This window comes from Anopheles bellator, chromosome 2 (assembly GCF_943735745.2).
Source record: "Anopheles bellator chromosome 2, idAnoBellAS_SP24_06.2, whole genome shotgun sequence".
In the NCBI taxonomy this organism is placed as follows: Eukaryota; Metazoa; Arthropoda; class Insecta; order Diptera; family Culicidae; genus Anopheles; species Anopheles bellator.
In genome coordinates this window covers 52,674,379-52,691,868 of record NC_071286.1, presented here as the reverse complement: position 1 = coordinate 52,691,868, position 17,490 = coordinate 52,674,379, and the positions used below count along the sequence as shown (strand labels likewise).

General features: G+C 48.8%; 3 protein-coding genes across 3 annotated transcripts; 1 reads left to right on the top strand and 2 right to left on the bottom strand.

The window, feature by feature from the left end:
* Positions 1-3,712: 3,712 nt before the first annotated feature.
* LOC131211487 (uncharacterized) lies at positions 3,713-4,485 on the bottom strand. Its single transcript, XM_058204975.1, has one exon. It carries the CDS (start codon positions 4,426-4,428, stop codon positions 3,760-3,762), a length of 669 nt encoding a protein of 222 aa, XP_058060958.1. The 5' UTR covers positions 4,429-4,485; the 3' UTR covers positions 3,713-3,759.
* A 7,639-nt stretch (positions 4,486-12,124) lies between these two features.
* LOC131211486 (elongation of very long chain fatty acids protein 4) lies at positions 12,125-13,909 on the top strand. Its single transcript, XM_058204974.1, has 4 exons — positions 12,125-12,182; positions 12,257-12,534; positions 13,321-13,483; positions 13,605-13,909. The coding sequence occupies exons 1-4, from the start codon at positions 12,125-12,127 to the stop codon at positions 13,907-13,909; spliced, it is 804 nt and encodes a 267-aa protein (XP_058060957.1).
* Positions 13,910-15,190: 1,281 nt separating this feature from the next.
* On the bottom strand, positions 15,191-16,436 carry LOC131207701 (elongation of very long chain fatty acids protein AAEL008004). Its single transcript, XM_058200328.1, has 5 exons — positions 16,146-16,436; positions 15,994-16,074; positions 15,751-15,934; positions 15,563-15,678; positions 15,191-15,487 (listed from the first exon to the last, which is right to left on the bottom strand). Exons 1-5 carry the CDS (start codon positions 16,398-16,400, stop codon positions 15,191-15,193), a joined length of 933 nt encoding a protein of 310 aa, XP_058056311.1. The 5' UTR covers positions 16,401-16,436.
* Positions 16,437-17,490: the final 1,054 nt, after the last annotated feature.

The following is a 17,490-nucleotide window of genomic DNA, read 5'->3' as shown; positions in this document are numbered from 1 at the left end:
TAATTTGGCGCATGCATGGCGCTTCGGCCACAGACACTCGCCTTTTCGAGTTTCGAGCAAGCCACAAACGTTAGAGAGGATTCTACCGCGGCATGGTCCACGGAATGGAGTCATTTGTTGCGAATTCACGCACAGCGTTCGACGATAAATTATTCGCACGACTAACATCGAAATCGGGGCCCCAGGCCCGCGTTGTTCCGGATTTGAAGTGTGCGTTGCGTTTCGAGTTTGAGTTTCGATGGGCGGGCCCACTTTTACGGCCCGTTGCGCTGCCTATGCTCCGGCGATGTGGCGATGTTTACAGCATGAAAATTGATGCCCTTCACTCGAGGGCTCGGTGCGCTTCTGGCTAGCTGTCGTTCGGACGCCCAGATTTCGAGCCTTTCGCGGGGCCAGAAATATAAATTAGACAAAAAAGGAGGGCACCCGAAGGAAGCCCCTTATCGGAAGTGACACTGGCGACCGCGGACCGGCGACTGGCGAGAGTGCCATAAATATCGTTATTTCTCTTAATTTGACAGCGTTTACGCGGGTTGCCCGCGCAGCATTGATTTATGTGACGTGCTGAAGAGCTCGCGACGCGAGATTTTGGTCCGATGATGCGCATCGGAAGTGCGGCCGCACGGTGACTGAGCGATGGCCATATGGCCAAGGTGTGCCGAGGTAATGTATCTTTTGAGTAATGGTTTTCTTCAGCACCCTTAAAATGTTTCAAACGCTGCGACGATAACGATGCCACGGCCGCGACCGGGCTTGGAAAGGAAGGGTGTGTCATGGGGCGAAAAGATTCACGCAAAGGACACTTTGTTGGGATATTTAAAATAAAACACTCGGAGCCACTTTGAGTCCGTGGACCCGTGGAAAACTCGTTTAGCTTAAAGCGCAAGCAATTAGAGCACAAACCGTTCTTTAATTTCTTCCAATTGTCTGCCGTGGCCATCCGTGAGCTGAAGCGTAAAATTCCTCGATCTAAACACATTTCCCGCAGCAGAACAAAAGGGCAAACAAAGTGCGGCAAAACCGACCGACGGCTGGCGACCGGGTTTTAAACGGTGCACGATGCAGGCGAGCGAAACGCGACGATGAACGGCCAATGAATGTCGTAATTATGTGCATTTTCCTGAAATTGGAAATGGAAAACGGGCGGTGCGGCTAGTAGGTCCCTCGGTGCGGTGGCTGATTGTGTTGTCCCCAAGGAGGGAGCTAGAATGTTTGATGTTTGGCACAGAGGAAGAATGCTGCCAGCCAGACTGTCCACGTTGTCTGAAATTGTTCCTGCTGGCATCAAAACAATACCAGCATTGGGAACAATATTTCCCCGTTTTTTTGAGGAATTATTTTCGAGAATTATGCGCTCTGTGGAAAGCGCATTATTATGTTGCACTGCGAGGGCTAGTGTTAAATTTATGCTTCTTATTTCTCGCAAGCAAATCCTTGCCGAAGTCGGTCATTGATGGCGTCTTTGGCTTCAGCATAATACATAGTGCACACAGGGAGCTCGTTCAGCTCTCATGTTGGCAAAGACAGTGGCCGTCCAGGACTCCTCGAAACACCGTCGTGCAGCGTGTCACAATGTTGTTGCCATTCCTGCCAGCTCCGCTATTTTCCACTGCAGACACAATCCGGGAATGTGTTTATCTTCGTTTTTCTCGCAGCTTCTTCTCGAATTCAGGTTGGCCGGGCTGGTGTTTGTGTGTCCCGGCGGCCCGGACACTTGGTCCAGTCTCAGTCTTGGGGCGCTCTCTGCCGTCTTGCCATCTGTGATTTGCACTGGAATTGTGCGTCCGGAAATGTGTATTCATTATCATCCGGCCCTGGCTGGCTGGCTGGCTGGCTGGCGATGTTCTTTCTCCGTGGAATCTCCGGCGGGATGGCAGATTGTGTTGTTTCCCGTGCGATTCACACACCGAAGGGGATTAGGAGCAACAAACGTCCGCGTTGGCAGCGAAATGCCGATGATGCCCCCGATTGTTCAAAGGGGCTACGAGCGAGAAAGATTGAAGCACTACACAGCTCTGGCCGGTTCCGAGCACTTCCGAGTTCGACGGAGACAAGATTTTCGCGTTTGCATAATCGGACCCGGGCCGGTCGGGTCCTTCAAGTGCCGGCCACATTGTGCAAGGATGCTTGCCGAAAAGAGGAAAAAATGGCCGCTTCAGGAGCTGGTTCAATCTTCTCTCGCTTTCGGTTACAGTGCAGCCTTCCGGCGCATTGGTGGCATTCCAGCCCCACGCTTCTTGATTCGAAAATTGCATTTTTTTACCCCGTCACTCAATGGTGCCGGTCCAGGGCGAAGCATCTGCTCGGCAAGGCATTGCCAAAACGGTGCTGTAATTGGGTCCCATAACAAAGTCCACTTTTTCGCTCTAATTTATGTCCGGTCCCCGGGTGGCTCCACTCGAACGGTGAGCTAGTGTTTCTTAGCAAAAGTCCGGAAACGTGCAGTAAAGTAACGTGGAGCAGTCTCGAGAAGACAGAGGCCAACACACGCCACGCGCAAAGGAAGCAGAAAGTTTTGTGGAAATTTAATTAGTTTCCAGTCTCCGTCATTTCCAGCGCACTGTTTTCAGGGTGTGTTTTTGTGTTTTCATTGTGGCCCAGTTTTTTTGTGCCTCCCAAAAACACTCGTTATGAATTTACGTGTCACATCTCGGGACGTCCTCCTAGGACACTGGGCCCTTTCCTAGTCCTAGACGGGCAAGAAGTTCGGCACCATAGTTGCAGAAGACGCATTAAAGCGATCCGAAATGGCCGGGCCGGGGCACTGGGACATCGAATTGCAACAGGAAAGGTCCGGTCCGGTGTTGCATCATCGTTGCATAAAATGAGATTTTTACGCTACGCTGGGTTTCGGTGTGATTTCGGCGTGCCTTTTTTCGCCGCCGAACGGTTATTTCCCTGTACAAATTTGCCGTTGGCCGGAATGCCGGCCGTGTTGGGGTCAGCCTTTCGGAAGCTGCCTGGAACGGAATGGCTAGAAAGCGGCTGGCAGCTAAAGTCCTCAGACGTGTCGCGAAAGCGGCTGGCTCTCGTGGCTGGCACTTCTGGGGGGTAAGTTCTAGTTCTGCAGCTTAGTGGTGGCAAAACAAGAATCGTTAGGCTTCTTTTAATTGACTTCTGAGCAGTGTGACGGGGCGGAACAAATTGTCTTTTTTACCGTTTTGGCAACGCGCCAGCCTGGCGCAGGGAACATCGCTATGTTGGAGCATGGACCAGCGGCGGTATCTAATGAATTCCTGTCCGGAATTTACATAAGAACAACATCAGGAACTAGTTTGGAATTATGTTTTATAAAAAAGAGGTAATTTTTTTAACTAATGACATAACTCGTCGAGAAGAGCCTTTTATGTGCTATTTTAGAAGAGTTTAGAGATCTCCAAGGTCTGTTCAAAAAGGACGATGCTACGATACGGTTGAGGAGACGGTTTCGAAAGAAAAATGTTTTTGGAAGTGCTTCGAGGATTGAAAAACACGTTAACTTTCTAAAAAAAATTGGCGACAAAAATCTAAAACAGGAAATATCGAATAAAAGATCGTTCGTGACAATAACCAGTCGTCAGCTTGCATTTCAGATTGTCCATTGAAGAGCGAACGGAGATCGACAAGACGAACAAGTACGTTGGTTTATTTTCACTCTAAACAGCGTTAAATAAACTGTGATTAATTTTGTTTTATATCCGAATGGTCCCCAAGTCCCTAAATTAAATGCTGAATGTTTGTTGAACACAATTAAGTTACACGACGAAAAAACGGGACCACTCAACAGTATACCGAGGTAATGCTCCACAGGCTTTCCTGGTAGCACCGCTGGAGATCTGGAGTCAGGAGCACATAGTTGCTGGTGGCCGAGTATCGCTCACCGTAGAGATAGCCACCGTAGCAGACCGACTGAAGCAGCACACACGTCCAGGCACCCTGGACCAGGCGTGGTTTGAAGAGGAAGCTTTCATCGGTCGGACGACCCTGGGCCAGATACGCAAAGTTGTTGTCGTTCGCCCTCAGATACTCGCCCGTGCGGAAGTTACGAATGTAGTAGTCGTTGGCGGGCCCCAAAAATAGATGCCATTTGTCGTGGCCCTGCACATCGGTTCGATCGCTGGCCACGACCGAGGCATACCGAGGCTGGCGCAACCGACTGTCGTAGTTCTCCACCGCTGCCAACCGTTGGCCACTGGCAAGTGAGGTGATGTGATAGCAGATTTGCCGGGGTCTCGTGGACTCCGTTTGGGTTTGGCAACGTTCGATGACGCACCGCTGACAGTAGAGGGCCGTGCTGGAACGGCTGTACCGTGGAACACAGCCTTGCTGCGTGATACAACCGCCGGACCGGCAGCCGTCGTTTTGCGGGTACGTGGAACTTCCGGGAGCAACCACGGCCAAGAGACACAGAACACTGAGCACACCGGGTCCTGAGGGCACCACGATCATGGCAGTGATGGGTATGAACACTAGGAAGGCTTCGTGGCTACGAACGCACAACACTCTCTCTCTGTTTCTGTTAGACCAAATGGAGTGGTCTACGCAAGTGGACACACTTTTATATAGAATGCTGTTCTGATTGCGCCACTAGCTTTGATACGCCTGGTGGAGAGTACTGTCGATGATGATGAAGCTGTGGATAAGCTGTACTGGCCGACTGAACTGTGGACCCAAGGGGAATGAAGTACGCTGATGTTATTGCAAGTGTCAGCGGTAAGTGATGGGCACCGCCGGCAGATGATGATCATCGTAGGTAAATAGACGAGCCCGGGGCTCGAACAGAGTGAAATGGTTCCGGTGATATGCACACAAAACAACACACCGCTGCCCGCGTGAGTGCATTCAAGCCGTGCAAGTTTGCACTGACACGCTTCCGATATCGTGCCACAGATCTGGATTTTTATTACCGCCACTACCGCTCAGGGTCATCGGCGCTATTAGCAATAGTTCGGCCGGGGGCACTTTACCGACTGGAAGTTCCAGTTGCAGTCGAAGTACTCGGTAAAGGTCGTTCTATTCGGAGACGCTATGATCAGCGGGTCACTGTTGTACTCCGCGGCCGGGTTGATGCAAAGCTGGTACGACTTGAGCCGGCTAGTGATCAGTTCCTCCCAGTCCTTCGGGTAGTCGCGAAAGTATGGAGCAAACATGAACGATTCCGGCGGGAACGCTGCCATCTGCTTACGCCCTGCTACGTATGTGAGGTCTTCGTCGTCCACCATCAAGAACCGGCCTGTCTGGGCGTTGCATAGCCGGAACGAGGGTTCCGCGATAGGTAACACCTTCCACACGGCTGACTCCGTTCGGTTGGGCAGCAGGACGGCCAGGTGGAGATTGTTGTTGGCATTGACGAAGGTGCTGTAATCGAGATAGCGGTTCCCGTTCGTCACCAGAAAGCATCCTGGTTTGGCCGGTGCCGGTGATGCTACACGAGGGAATCCTTCAACAGATGTGACCGCTAGGACGGTGGCTGTCAACAGAACGAAATGCTCAAAACGCGGGCGCATCTTGAAAACAGTGTCCACCTGTGTCCGATGTTCCAAGTCGCAGTCGGAGAATCTGGAGAAAGAAGTGTGGTTATCGACTTTTATACCAGTAGCCGTTTCTGAGTCTGAGATTTCTCGCTTCAATGGAGGGGATGTGGTGCAAAGTCATTTCAGTTTTAATGGGGCTCTCTAAGCGAGTCGACCCGAATTAGTCAGGGCTACGGTTTTCAGGTGCAGATTTGTACGCGAAGCGAATTCATGAGCATGCGTTCGACTTTCACACACGAGAACTAGTTAACAAACGCTGGTGACTTGCGCTTAGAATTAATGGGAGAATTCCAATGGGCGGTGTTATCTTGGAAATTATAATTTCGCTTCACAACACGCCAATAAAGTAACCGATACTTCGAAACTTTGTTGCATTTTAGTACGCGGAACCACGTGGAGTTCCGTATCGGCCAGCGATTGTTAGTGAGGAAATCCAATTAATATTTGTAGCCCGATTTGAAATATTTGCACCAACGAAAAGACATCCTCAGCACTCCGGCATTGGAAGTCCAGATTCTTGCCGGCTGCGACCTCGTTGTTTGCCCATCACATGTCTCGACGACGTTTCTGATGTGCCAACAACGGCCCCAACAGTGTGGTACAATTAATAACAGTTGGTGCCAACCTAGCTGCATCTCCCCCCGGGCCAAGGGTTCCTCCGTCGCACTCCGTCAGGGAAACATCGAAAATGCCTTAAGATTAGTGACCTCAGCTGCATTGGCGCGTCGGAGCGAGCGATCCATGTTCCCGTCTGTTCGATTCGTTCCGGATTATGCGAACACTAAACTCTAATTCTCTCGGACCACCTGCTTCATGCAGTGACAAAAGTCTTATCACCATTCCGGAACAGCGTGCTGTCGGAGGCTGAAGCCCACCGTGTCTCGCAGACCACCAGGACGATTGTGGGTTGTGTGACCTGTGGTAGAGCGTCGTGCGTCGTCGTGTGCCCTGGATCTTTGGCGTCGGCACAAGGACATCCCTATTGATTGCTGGTGAACGATTACCTCTGCACCGCACCGTGGTTCCGAACATGGCAGCGTTCCAACAGTCCTTACACACCGAAGCGACCGAAGTAACAGCGACGGCTTTTGAAAATTGGCACCATTACAAGGGCCATCCGTAGTGCTGGCCCGTAGTGCCTGTCGCTTCTGGTGCTTTTTGCGTTCGAGGCCGACGAGTCCCCCGCCACCTCCGGGAGGCCATTTGTAATCTCCATTTCATGTTGACAACATTTTGCTTTCAATTGTTTTGTTCGCTGCCAAGTCCTTCAACGGTGCGGTGTAACGATTCGCGAGATTAGAGTGCCCTCCGGAGACGGCTTTTGGCGATGTGCGGTCCAAGACCGGACAAGGACTAGATCGACGGACCGACCGGTGTCCGACGTCGGGAACATTTCTATCCCGGATCACCACGGAGGGCTCATCTGCCACATCCCCCAGGGGGACCGGGAGCTTTTTTCGCGCACATTTGAAGCCCTCGTCCGTCGCAGGGACAGATAAGTGAGCAACTTTTCCTACCATCGACTGCTAATCGGCATCAAGTGGTTATTTACATCAATTGCACCCATTGTGCACCTTCGTCCCATCCCGGTGGTCGGGCTTGTCCGGGTCCTTGCGAACGTGATGGGTTTCCCAGGAGCCGAGATACCGAACTGCGGGGACGGGACAATTTATCGACCAGCCCACGCAGGCCATTGCCACGCCGCGGTGATGTTAGAAAAATCGAACGGAAAAACGTTTGTGGCATCGGAATAGGTAGAGCGTGAATGGAAACTCGGTACAATTTGCCAACGGGCCGACCGATTTGTGGTGTGAACGCACGCACACATACACCGATGGGCGGATTTTCGCTGCTCGAGTGGCCACTCGGCCCGGGTGAAACTCGCGAAGGGTTGGTGGTGGCGAAGTGGGGGCCCCCTTTTTTGCCTGTCCTCGGTGTGAGCGATGAGCGAATTACACATTGATGATGTGACCGCACCGGAAAGTGGCATTTATAGTTTTCAACGATAGTGGCGGAGGACCAGGTGCTGATGAGCGAATTCATTGGTGACGAAATTTTGAACGGTTCTATTAAAACGGTTGCCGACGGTATTTTTTTTAAATGAAAAATGCGTTCTAATGTAATTACTCAATAGTCTTTTGAGTTATTTTGTCGCACCCGGGCTGCGGTTAACACTTGAGATGGGTTGAGTTGCATTACTCTTCATTTGAATTGAATTTTTCGTGTTCTTTTATAGTATTAGTAGTGCGCTGTTCTTATATAACACAAATTGCATAATAGTTTATAAACTCTTTCAGTGAACAGTTTAACTTCAGCTAAAACGATTAACATATAAAATTTTGAAGGAAATCAAATGTGATTTAACGAAGTTGGAAAACTCGTAGAAGGATTTTTTGAAATAAATTAAAATCCCATTTTTTTACGAAACTTAACCAATACTTAACCAATACATGATTAACCATATATTAGTAAGTCTAAACATAAACTATTAAAATGGTCACCATAGTTTAGTGTGATGTAGCCATTTGGAGACTCATAAATTTCGTAAGGTAAAATTTATTAAAACCGACGAAAACCGTGTTTTGCGTATGTTGATTTTCTGTGTTGTTGTTTTATGTTGAGCTAGATGATCAGTTGATCTATCAAATTCATAACCTCCAATTTACATCGAGAAAAATAATGCTCAAAATATTTTCTAACATTTGACTGCAGGATTATCAATTTTGAAAGTTACTATTGGTCAAGCAATGAAAGCAAGCGTTTATACTTTGTTGTTAAACTCTTTGAAATATTAAATACGGAGATATTGATACCCGTTGGGTTAAAGACACGTGATCTAAAGTTAGCACAGGTTAGTTAAAATTATATTTAGTCTGCGTACTTTATGTCCTGCTTAAAACCGGAACCAGTGTTTTATCTCTTTGGCAGTTTCCATGGCAACGCATCGTAGTTTCCTGTGAAGATTCTAGATAGTCACGAAGTTGGTCATTTTTCTGCTAAACACCTCAGGGGGAAGTGGTAGATTTATTAGTGTAACTGCGGTGTGTGAATTGAGACTTAGTTCTCAATTTTGGAATCGGAAAAATGAATTCCTCTCAAAAACTCATATCTAAAAAATCCCAAGGTGGAGCAGCGAAGAAAGAAAACACTCAATTTGTCACGATATCTTCTACTCAAAGAAAAATACTCCAGGGTATGTATTAGAAAACCCGTTTTTTCATACGTTGTACGTGGTAAATTAATTGTTGGCTCTATTTTAAGACTTGCGTGTCAATGAGTTCGCTCGTGGCAAAGACGCTGCATTCGTGGTGCAGGATAAACCTTCCCGAAAACCATGCTTGGCTCCGCAAGAGAAAAGAGTTTCCAATCAAGCAAAATCGAAGCCTTCATCCAACCGACGTCCACAGAAGAGCTTCACAGTGTACGAAGATGCGATTGAAGAAAAGCTTGCTATGATGAACCTCAATGAAACGCGAAACATTAATGATGATGTAGCTGGCATGGGTGACAAAACCTATAACCATGTGTCCATGTATTACCCTGCAATTGGTAATGGATCTGAAAAAAACTACGAATTGCAGAAGGCTGCAAAAAAACTCCCTATGGCACTTCCTAACCCCGTAGTTGGTTTAGTCGAGACCAATAGTTCAAAGACAACAACAGCATGCTACCAGTCAGAAGAGGAATCACCCGTAGTAGGAACAGTCCGAAGATCTGATAACGCTGCGAACTGCGTTTCTCCCGTATCAACGTTGTTAAGCGATGAAACTAATACAAGTAGTGCTGGGGATACCCCTATAGGCCGGAAAATTGTTGGCCGTTCTGGAATTATGCTGCCAATGTTCCCAGTGTCTCCCATCAGCAATCAGTACTCGCCCGAAAGTATCAATTCACGCCACGTAAGATCAGAGCTTTCGACGTTCCCCGATCGTGCCGAGGAAATTGAACAATATTACCGCCAAAAAGAAATTCGTCGTCGTCGAGCGATCGACGCAATGTTGTTACGAAGCGGAAAACAACTTAGTGATTTGAAAGTTACCAACCATAAAGCATTAGCTTCTCGGGTTTTGGAGCACCGCGAAAACGTACTAGGCGAAACATTTTGTGCCTCACGCCATACACGTGTTACTCCCTCTAGTAGCGATTGGAACCCGAAAATCAATATAGCCGACGTGAATTCCACAGCAATGACCTACCCTGGACATTTGATTGTGGATACTGTTTCTTCAGAGGCAAGAACAGCGAGAGGTAGTCAACGTGTTCTGCGCTATGAAGTGCAAGAACTGCTGAAGTTAAACTTTCTTAGCTGTAATAATTTGTGGTATGAAATCGATAGTAGCATTAGCGGGCCAAATGAATAATTGTTGATCCTTTTAAATTCATTTTACTATTCTCTTTTATAGTCATTTGAAGGATAGGGCTACCCTGCCAAAGAAGCATTCGTTGAAGGTTAGCAATTTTGAGTTTCGGTCGAAACAACCATTATGTTAACCATTATTAACCATTGATGTTTTACCATTATTTTGAAGTCAAACCATTATTTGATTTCGAAAAACCATACACAAAACCATATTTATCATTATTTGATTTCGAAAAACAATGTTTGAACACTACCGAAGCAGGAATATTGTCAGCAGGAAAGACAAGAAAATGACACGTCGTTTGAATTTGAAATTAGAAAGGCTCGGTCTAGATGCACGAAGATTCAATAGCATTGTTCGAAATTATCGACAGCGCTGCGGTGTACAAGGCGAAGGTACCTTTATCGAAATTAATTCCAACATTTTGTTTTAGTTATTTTAAACTTTGTCTCTCATAACGTAGGTATAGTTCTGTTTGCGCTGACTTGTATTATCCGTATAACCTATTGAGCTATTAATTCAATAATTAAATATTGTTTGGTTGTATTGAAAATAAGTTATTTACTCATACGGCGCGTTGTTGTTTACTGACACGGTCTCGGTCAACCCTTCGAGCCTTCGCCTTCTCGGTTTAATTTAGATAAATTATAGTGTAAGTAATTGGTCTGTCGTTATTTGACACAAAGAAACAGAGAAAATCTCGGTTTCGATCGTGCGGTTTTTCAAAAACTTTTGAAACGGTTAGGTTCAAACCATAAACAATGTGAACAGTGCGCCTAGATCGCTGCTGTTCTGTTTCTTTTCTGTTCTGATCGATCTGTTCGACGTCATAGCCGAGTTTTGCTCCTTATGCGGTATGAGGTTTCTTGTGTACAATTTTTACGCAATCGATGATCGTTGCTTCGGAATGTTTAAATTCTGTTGGTTTTTGTTTGTTTTATTTAATCCTCTTAAGTTCCACTGTGAGTTTTGTGTTCGGGAATAGCGAAAATGTACACCAGAAAATGCTTTTTAGAGAGGATCGCAACCACCAATTTCAGCATACAAAGTTTCAGGCAAAACCATTTCACATATTAACGTATCGATTTGACTTTCATCTACTGTCGGTTCGGCCACGTACTGACAAATATGACAAATTGTTGCTAAATCTTATCGTGCCCACACAAAGGGGCCAAAGGTCCATTAATTGTTAACAACAATCTATCGTCCCATCGGCAGTTCCACGTCAAGGCGCGCCACACGGCAGTGGTATCCCATTTTTCTTCCCCTCTTTGACATTGGGCTCGTTTTAGCCCTAATGGAGAAAGCTTAGCATCGATCAGTGCGCAAAGTTGATGAATAATTGTTTTCAGAAAGTGCCCACAGGTGTCCACACAATGGACGGCGTGACACTCTAGCGCACAGACCTAGGAGAGCTTCGTCCTGCCAGCTCGGGGTGGCCGCATAATAAAGGCACCCACTGACAGGCGTGAGGCCGCAGATATCGTCGGCGGTGGTGACTAACGCAAGAGGAGTCACCGCTGCCGGGAGTCAGTAAGTCAATCACAACGATGGTCCCCGGGATAACAATGCGGCAAATTCTTCACTCGGCCGGCAGATGGAAGAGACGGCCAGGCTGGAGGGCAGGTAATGAACTTTCCCCTTTTTCAGTTCCGTCCACTTTCTTCGGACGAAGAAGAGAATCAACATTAGCGCGAGGAGGCGCCGATGCAACGCACTGCAAACTGCATGCAACCGGCCATGCAGGTGTATGTGTGTGGGAGAAGAGTGCAGAAATGGCAAGGGCAAAAAAAGGACAAGTAAACACCACTTCTCGACCACACGTCCTTCTTGCGGTCGGCGCCCCGTCGTCGCCGTTTGTCCCATCGCGGGTCAGGGGTGTGTGTGGAACACAAAGCAAAGGGTTGTTATGTTTGGGCGTTACGTCGCCCCCGTGTGTGTGGCTGTGTGTGTGGTTGAGCTTTCGTCCCATAATTTCTCCGTGCGCGAAGAAGAGGAGCAACCGCCCGTACCGTAGGTTGCGGTTGTCGGTGCTGGTGCTGCGAAATTTCACTTTTCTTGCCGGAATGTCTTACGGCCGACTAACCTTACCCGGTCACTAGACACAAACCTTCCCGTTCAGTCTGTGACGGAGTGCGACCACGAGCAGAGCCAGCAGAGCCTCAAGAGCCTCCGGGGGCCTCCACAGGGACCAGATCGACAGCTAGCCGGGTTGAGGTGATCGTAACGGAGTGTCAGATTGCTAGAGCGATGAGTAACTACGTGGAACGAATGTCAGTGCAGTACCAGAACTTCTCCCAAGGAGCCGGTACGTGATTTCGGCAGGTTGTGGCGCCGGCGGGTTGAGTGTTACACCGGTTTCGTTGTCTGTATCCCCATCAGATCCCCTGATCGACAGCTGGTTCCTGATGCAGAGCCCGGGCCCGGTGCTCTCCATCACCGGCCTGTACTTGCTGTTTGTCCTGTGGTTCGGACCGCGCTGGATGGAGCGGCGCAAGCCGTACGAGCTGAAGCTCACGCTGATCGCCTACAACGCAGTCCAGGTCGTCGTGTCCAGCTTCTTTTTCCTCTACCCGTTCTTTACCGGACTGTTCTCCCGGTACCTGTCGCTGACGTGCGGTGCGTCGATGACGGGCGTCAGCAAAGAACTCCAGCTGACGGTAGGTGCCAGCCACAAAAAAAAACCGCCAAATCGCGCCGAAATAATTAATTAAAGCTCAGCGTCTGCGTCCCGGGGAAAACCTCAACATATTGCGCCGTTTCGTTGGGCGCGAGGTGGAAAACTTGGAAGACGCCCGACGAAGCCCCGGTCAAAGTCTGTCGTGGTTCCGGAGGTGAAACTCATTACGGTGATTAATTTCGTTCCGCCATAAAGAACGCACGAGCAGCGCTTGAGACGGGCCGATTTTTTGCTTCTCCTTTTTTGACGGCTTCTTTCGATCCGTCTTCCTTCCTTCGACGATCTCCCGTGTGTTTCGCGGACACACGCGTGTGGATTATTCCAACGAACCTAGCCCACCCCGTTACTGTTGCTGATCTTTACCGATCATCCAAGGATGGTGCAGTCATTTGCTGAGAGGAAGTTAATTTTTGGCAACATTATAATATGATTGGAATTTTTTTTTGCCCCCTTAACAATCGCCAGTACCAGTGGCCCGCTGAGTCGGCGCTTCTGTCGGGATCGAGTAATCCGGCGATTTATTTGATTAGCCCATTGACTTGCCGAACCAGGCGAATCAAATGAGATTGACTGATGAAGCCGACCAGTGGTCCGACTTTTTTGCACCAACATATTGGTTTACCGATAATTACAAGAAGCGTTGGGCCGACTGAGCTGGTCTTTAATATATTCACCACTGAACACCTAGCTCTATTGTTCTTCGGTAGAAGGATTGTATTACTTTCGCTTTTCTTACACTAATAATTACTACCCTGCGCATTCGAAGGTATGGAACGGTGCCTGGATGTACCTGATGCTGAAAATCGTCGAGCTGCTGGACACGGTTTTCTTCGTGCTGCGCAAGAAGCAGAATCAGGTCTCGTTCCTGCACGTGTACCATCACACGATAATGGTGCTCTTTACGTGGTTCTACTTGAAGTACATTCCCGGTAAGGGCGCCAGGCGCAAAGAAAGTTGAACGTGTGGCGAAGACGACTGGCAATCCGACACCTGTTCTCACCGTGACCACTGTTCGGGGGTTCCAAAATTCTTCTTCCCATTTCCCGCCAGGAATGGAGGCCGCCTTCATCGGAGTGCTCAACTCGTTCGTGCACATCATTATGTACACGTACTACCTGATAGCCGCCCTGGGGCCACGGTACCAGAAGTATCTCTGGTGGAAGCGCTACATGACCACACTGCAGTTGCTGCAGTTCGGCATTATGCTGTGCTATTTCGGGCTCATCAACGGCATGCAGTGTGCGGTGCCGCGGGCGCTAACGTACTTTTTCGTCAGCAATATTACCATCTTCCTGTTTCTGTTCATTAACTTCTATCGCAAGGCGTACCAGAGCCGGGCCATGAAGCGAGACTGAGGGGCTCGCGGGTGTGTAGCAATATTTAAATTATTAACCAACCAACGCTATTTATTTTGAGGAAACCACCTCCCTGTTATCGAATAAGATCCGTTAGCTAGCGAATAATGAATGAATCACTGCAATAAAGGAAACTCGTGTGGTTCGTGTCTCATCATCTTTATTGAATTCGTGGCACGCCATTAAACGTTTCCCAACGTTCCGACGGGTTGATCTATTTCGAGCATAACGTGGCCGCATAGATACCGGCAGAAGAAAAACACTTTTTATTGGCCGGACCATCATCGCCCGTGCCTGACGACGTCTGTCCAAGTGGTGGATCGCAAGGCACCGATCGGTCTTACTCACCGATCCGGCGGTTTCCAAATAAAAACCTGTTTGAGCACCGAAAAGTCGCTGTTTTGCATCATTTCACATAACCAGTTCGCGGAAGGTGCGCCGAGAGAGCTACATTCCACTCGAGTCGGCGGCTGCTAGAATCGACGTATTAGCCTATTAGCCAGCCGAGACTGACGACCGCATGCGTAATCGATCCACTTGGATCCAGAGCAAGGCAGAGTGGCTGGAACAGGAACGTAACTAAATTTTCGACTCAACCCGAATTGTCCGAAGCCAGTGACAAAGTGAAACAAGGCGAACAACCCGTCGTTGCCTAAACGAGTTGTACGCCACAGCTGGGCGACGCGAGGACTCCGGCTTAGACACGACCTTGAGACACGGCCACGGAGTCTAGACTCGTTTGAAGTACCCATTTCACCTTTTCCCTCCTGGGCGCGCCTGACTGGTCCGAAAAGTAAAAGTAATTTCGAATGTTCAGTGTTCGGCACGAAAGCATATGCCGGAAACGCCCACCACCAGCGTCTTTGTGTATTGTATTATTAATTTATTTCTTTATAAAACGAGATTACTTACAAGTCGAAGGTCGCTAGAAACTAGATCGCTACCTAACCACGCACGCACAATTCGGAATCGATCACTGCGTGTCGGTACCTGAGCGTCGTGGACCTGAGAAGGGCTGATGCGTCCGGGCTCACGGCCCACCTGCGGACCGGACTCTCGGTGTCCCTCTGTCACGAACCCTACACACTGCCCTACACACCTTCAGCCGCAGGTTACACCGCTCGGTACACTCTCCGCACAAAAAGAAGTAAAAAAAGTCATCGAAGGTACTTGACACGGCAGTAAGAACCCTTTCCGCACACTTTCTGGTATTCTGCAGGTGAACTGGTATTCTGAGCAAACGTCTGAGCATAGTCGCCACGCCAGCCACATCTGGCCCTCTCATAGGTCTTTGCTGGCGACTTTGGTGGCGGGGACTTTAGGTAACGCGTCGAGGGTATTGTTGTTTTCCGGGATCTTCCCGTTGGCCGTTGGGTCGCTGGTTTCGTTGTCCCGGACGGCAGCGGCGGCAGTGTTTCGGCTAGCCTTTTTGGAACCGTAGGATTTTTTGTAAAAATCGTTGAACAGCATGTAGAAGAAGATGGCGTTCGGGAGGGTGAAGAACACGGACCAGCGCGGATAGCCACAGTCGGTCCACAGGAGCTGGGCCGAGTGGCCGAACGCCATACCGAACTGAACCTGTGTTGTGGGCGAAAATGGACGAGGAAGTTATGGAGGGCCCGAGGGACTTCAACCCACTGTGCGCGGACGTACCATCTGAAGGTTAGTGATGTACTTCTTCCACCAGAGGTACTTCTGGTACTGGGGTCCCATGGCGGCCATCATGTAGTAGGTGTACATCACGATGTGCACAAACGAGTTGATCACACCTGTAATGGGGACGAAATGGAAGACTCCCGGTATAGACATCACTCAGGCAACCTGCTCGTGGCAGAACCAACCGATGAACGTTCCGTGCCCTCCGGGGTAGTACTTGGTGGCTCCCCAGGAGATCATCGGCATCACCGTGTGGTGGTACAGGTGCAGGAACGTGATTTGGTTGTCCTTTTTCCGCAGCGTGAAGAACACCGTGTCCAGGAGCTCGGAGATTTTGGCCAGGAAGTAGATGTAGCAACCGCGGGCAACCTAAGGCGGGCGTGTGACCGTCAGCATCATCGGCCGAGCTCGCAGCAAACGCTACTTACCCTCATGGCAGCGGGATTGTTCTCAAAGTCCACCGGTTGACACCGCCAGCTGTAGTGCCGCAGCCATGCCCCATCAAGACCCTGTCGGAAGCGGAGAAAATACTCACTAGACCGTCCTGTACGCGGCGGGCGTTCGATAACCTGGGACATACCTCAGCAAACAGGTAGACACTGACTAGGACCTGGATGAAGTTGTACACGACGAGGGTTTTCTGCATCTGTAGCGGCTTCCGGTTGGCCATATACTTGGGTCCGAAGTTGAGCACAAAGTACAGGTAGCTGGCAATGATGGTCAGGCCGGGCACGGGCGACGATATGAGCGGCCAATGATTCGTCCGAGGATCGGCCAGCTCGGTGAACAGGAAGTCCCAGTAGTTGGACGACGTCGTGGCGTTTGGTGAACTCATTTTGATTGTGGTTATCTCACAGGGGGATTCGATGGCTCGGATCGCTTTTACCGATAGACTCTGACACAGGAGTGTGAATTTGCGGATTTGTCACTTGCTTTCAGGTGGTTGAGCCGGATCGGTGATTAACACATCGACCAGCTGGAGGTATTGAAGTTCTCGAGTCGTATCTGAATGGAGCGGGACGAACGTAAGTCGTGGAGAAGTGTTAGCTGACTGTTAATCGGTATGCGAAGAATGACTAACTGTAAATAGCGTGACAATGTCAATGGCTTCTGTTGGAAGTTGTGCAGCAGATTCAATAGCACGAGTAAGAAATCACGAGCACCTCGAGATGAACTATTCGTCACGTTTGTGCATTAATGCACAGAAATGCACAGAACAAGAATACTTCCGATCTAATGAGCTATACAAATGTCAAAATGCATACAAATGGGGATTACTCGCGAGCCTTTGCACTGCAGCATTGGCCACCTCCGTATTGCATAGCGGAATAACGAAGTGAGCTATTCCATTTCCTGTGCCAGGGTTTTTATAAAGAGAATCTTGATACAGAAATTGCAGAATTAATCCACCACCGGCAGGCTGAATTCATTAGATTGGAGAATACGATAGACTGCCGCGCTGATATGAGAAATGCGGAAAATGTTTATGCCAAGGACCCAGGAACCTAGTCGTGGTGGCGCGTGCTACAAGCTCGATTCGTAAAACGGTTGTTTTTATTTATCCTCTGCACACTAACGCTTCCGTTCGGAATACATTTCCTTGTCGCATTGGCGGGGTTTGTGTTTTACATCGGCTTCAAACGGTGTGTAGCGGATTTGTTTGGTATTTAGTACGTTTAGAAGAGATTCCGGAATCTAGCGGCAAGGTTTCTAGTTGATGTTCTTGTTGTTTCCTGTCGATCGCTAGTCAGAGTAACATTTACGGTGTTTTAAAGACCTTCGCGAAGTGGAATTACATTTAGCTCGTGATGCGTTATTATAAGTTTTTTTTTAAATATTATTAGCACGAACAGAGCCGTATTAAGCATCGATTTGAAATTTTGCACTCAAGTTCACTCACTGTCCACAACGTACTACAGGGTTAT

What these genes read in the sequence shown, in the direction of transcription:
- LOC131211487 (XM_058204975.1), bottom strand. Translation starts at nt 4,428, where the DNA reads ATGATCGTGGTGCCCTCAGGACCCGGTGTGCTCAGTGTTCTGTGTCTC.
- LOC131211486 (XM_058204974.1), top strand. Translation starts at nt 12,125, where the DNA reads ATGAGTAACTACGTGGAACGAATGTCAGTGCAGTACCAGAACTTCTCC. An exon ending in GCAAAGAACTCCAGCTGACG is followed by an intron (nt 12,535 to 13,320) that starts GTAGGTGCCAGC and finishes GCGCATTCGAAG; the next exon opens with GTATGGAACGGTGCCTGGAT. An exon ending in CTACTTGAAGTACATTCCCG is followed by an intron (nt 13,484 to 13,604) that starts GTAAGGGCGCCA and finishes ATTTCCCGCCAG; the next exon opens with GAATGGAGGCCGCCTTCATC.
- LOC131207701 (XM_058200328.1), bottom strand. Translation starts at nt 16,400, where the DNA reads ATGAGTTCACCAAACGCCACGACGTCGTCCAACTACTGGGACTTCCTG. An exon ending in AGGGCACGGAACGTTCATCG is followed by an intron (nt 15,679 to 15,750) that starts GTTGGTTCTGCC and finishes TCCCCATTACAG; the next exon opens with GTGTGATCAACTCGTTTGTG. An exon ending in ACATCACTAACCTTCAGATG is followed by an intron (nt 15,488 to 15,562) that starts GTACGTCCGCGC and finishes CCCACAACACAG; the next exon opens with GTTCAGTTCGGTATGGCGTT.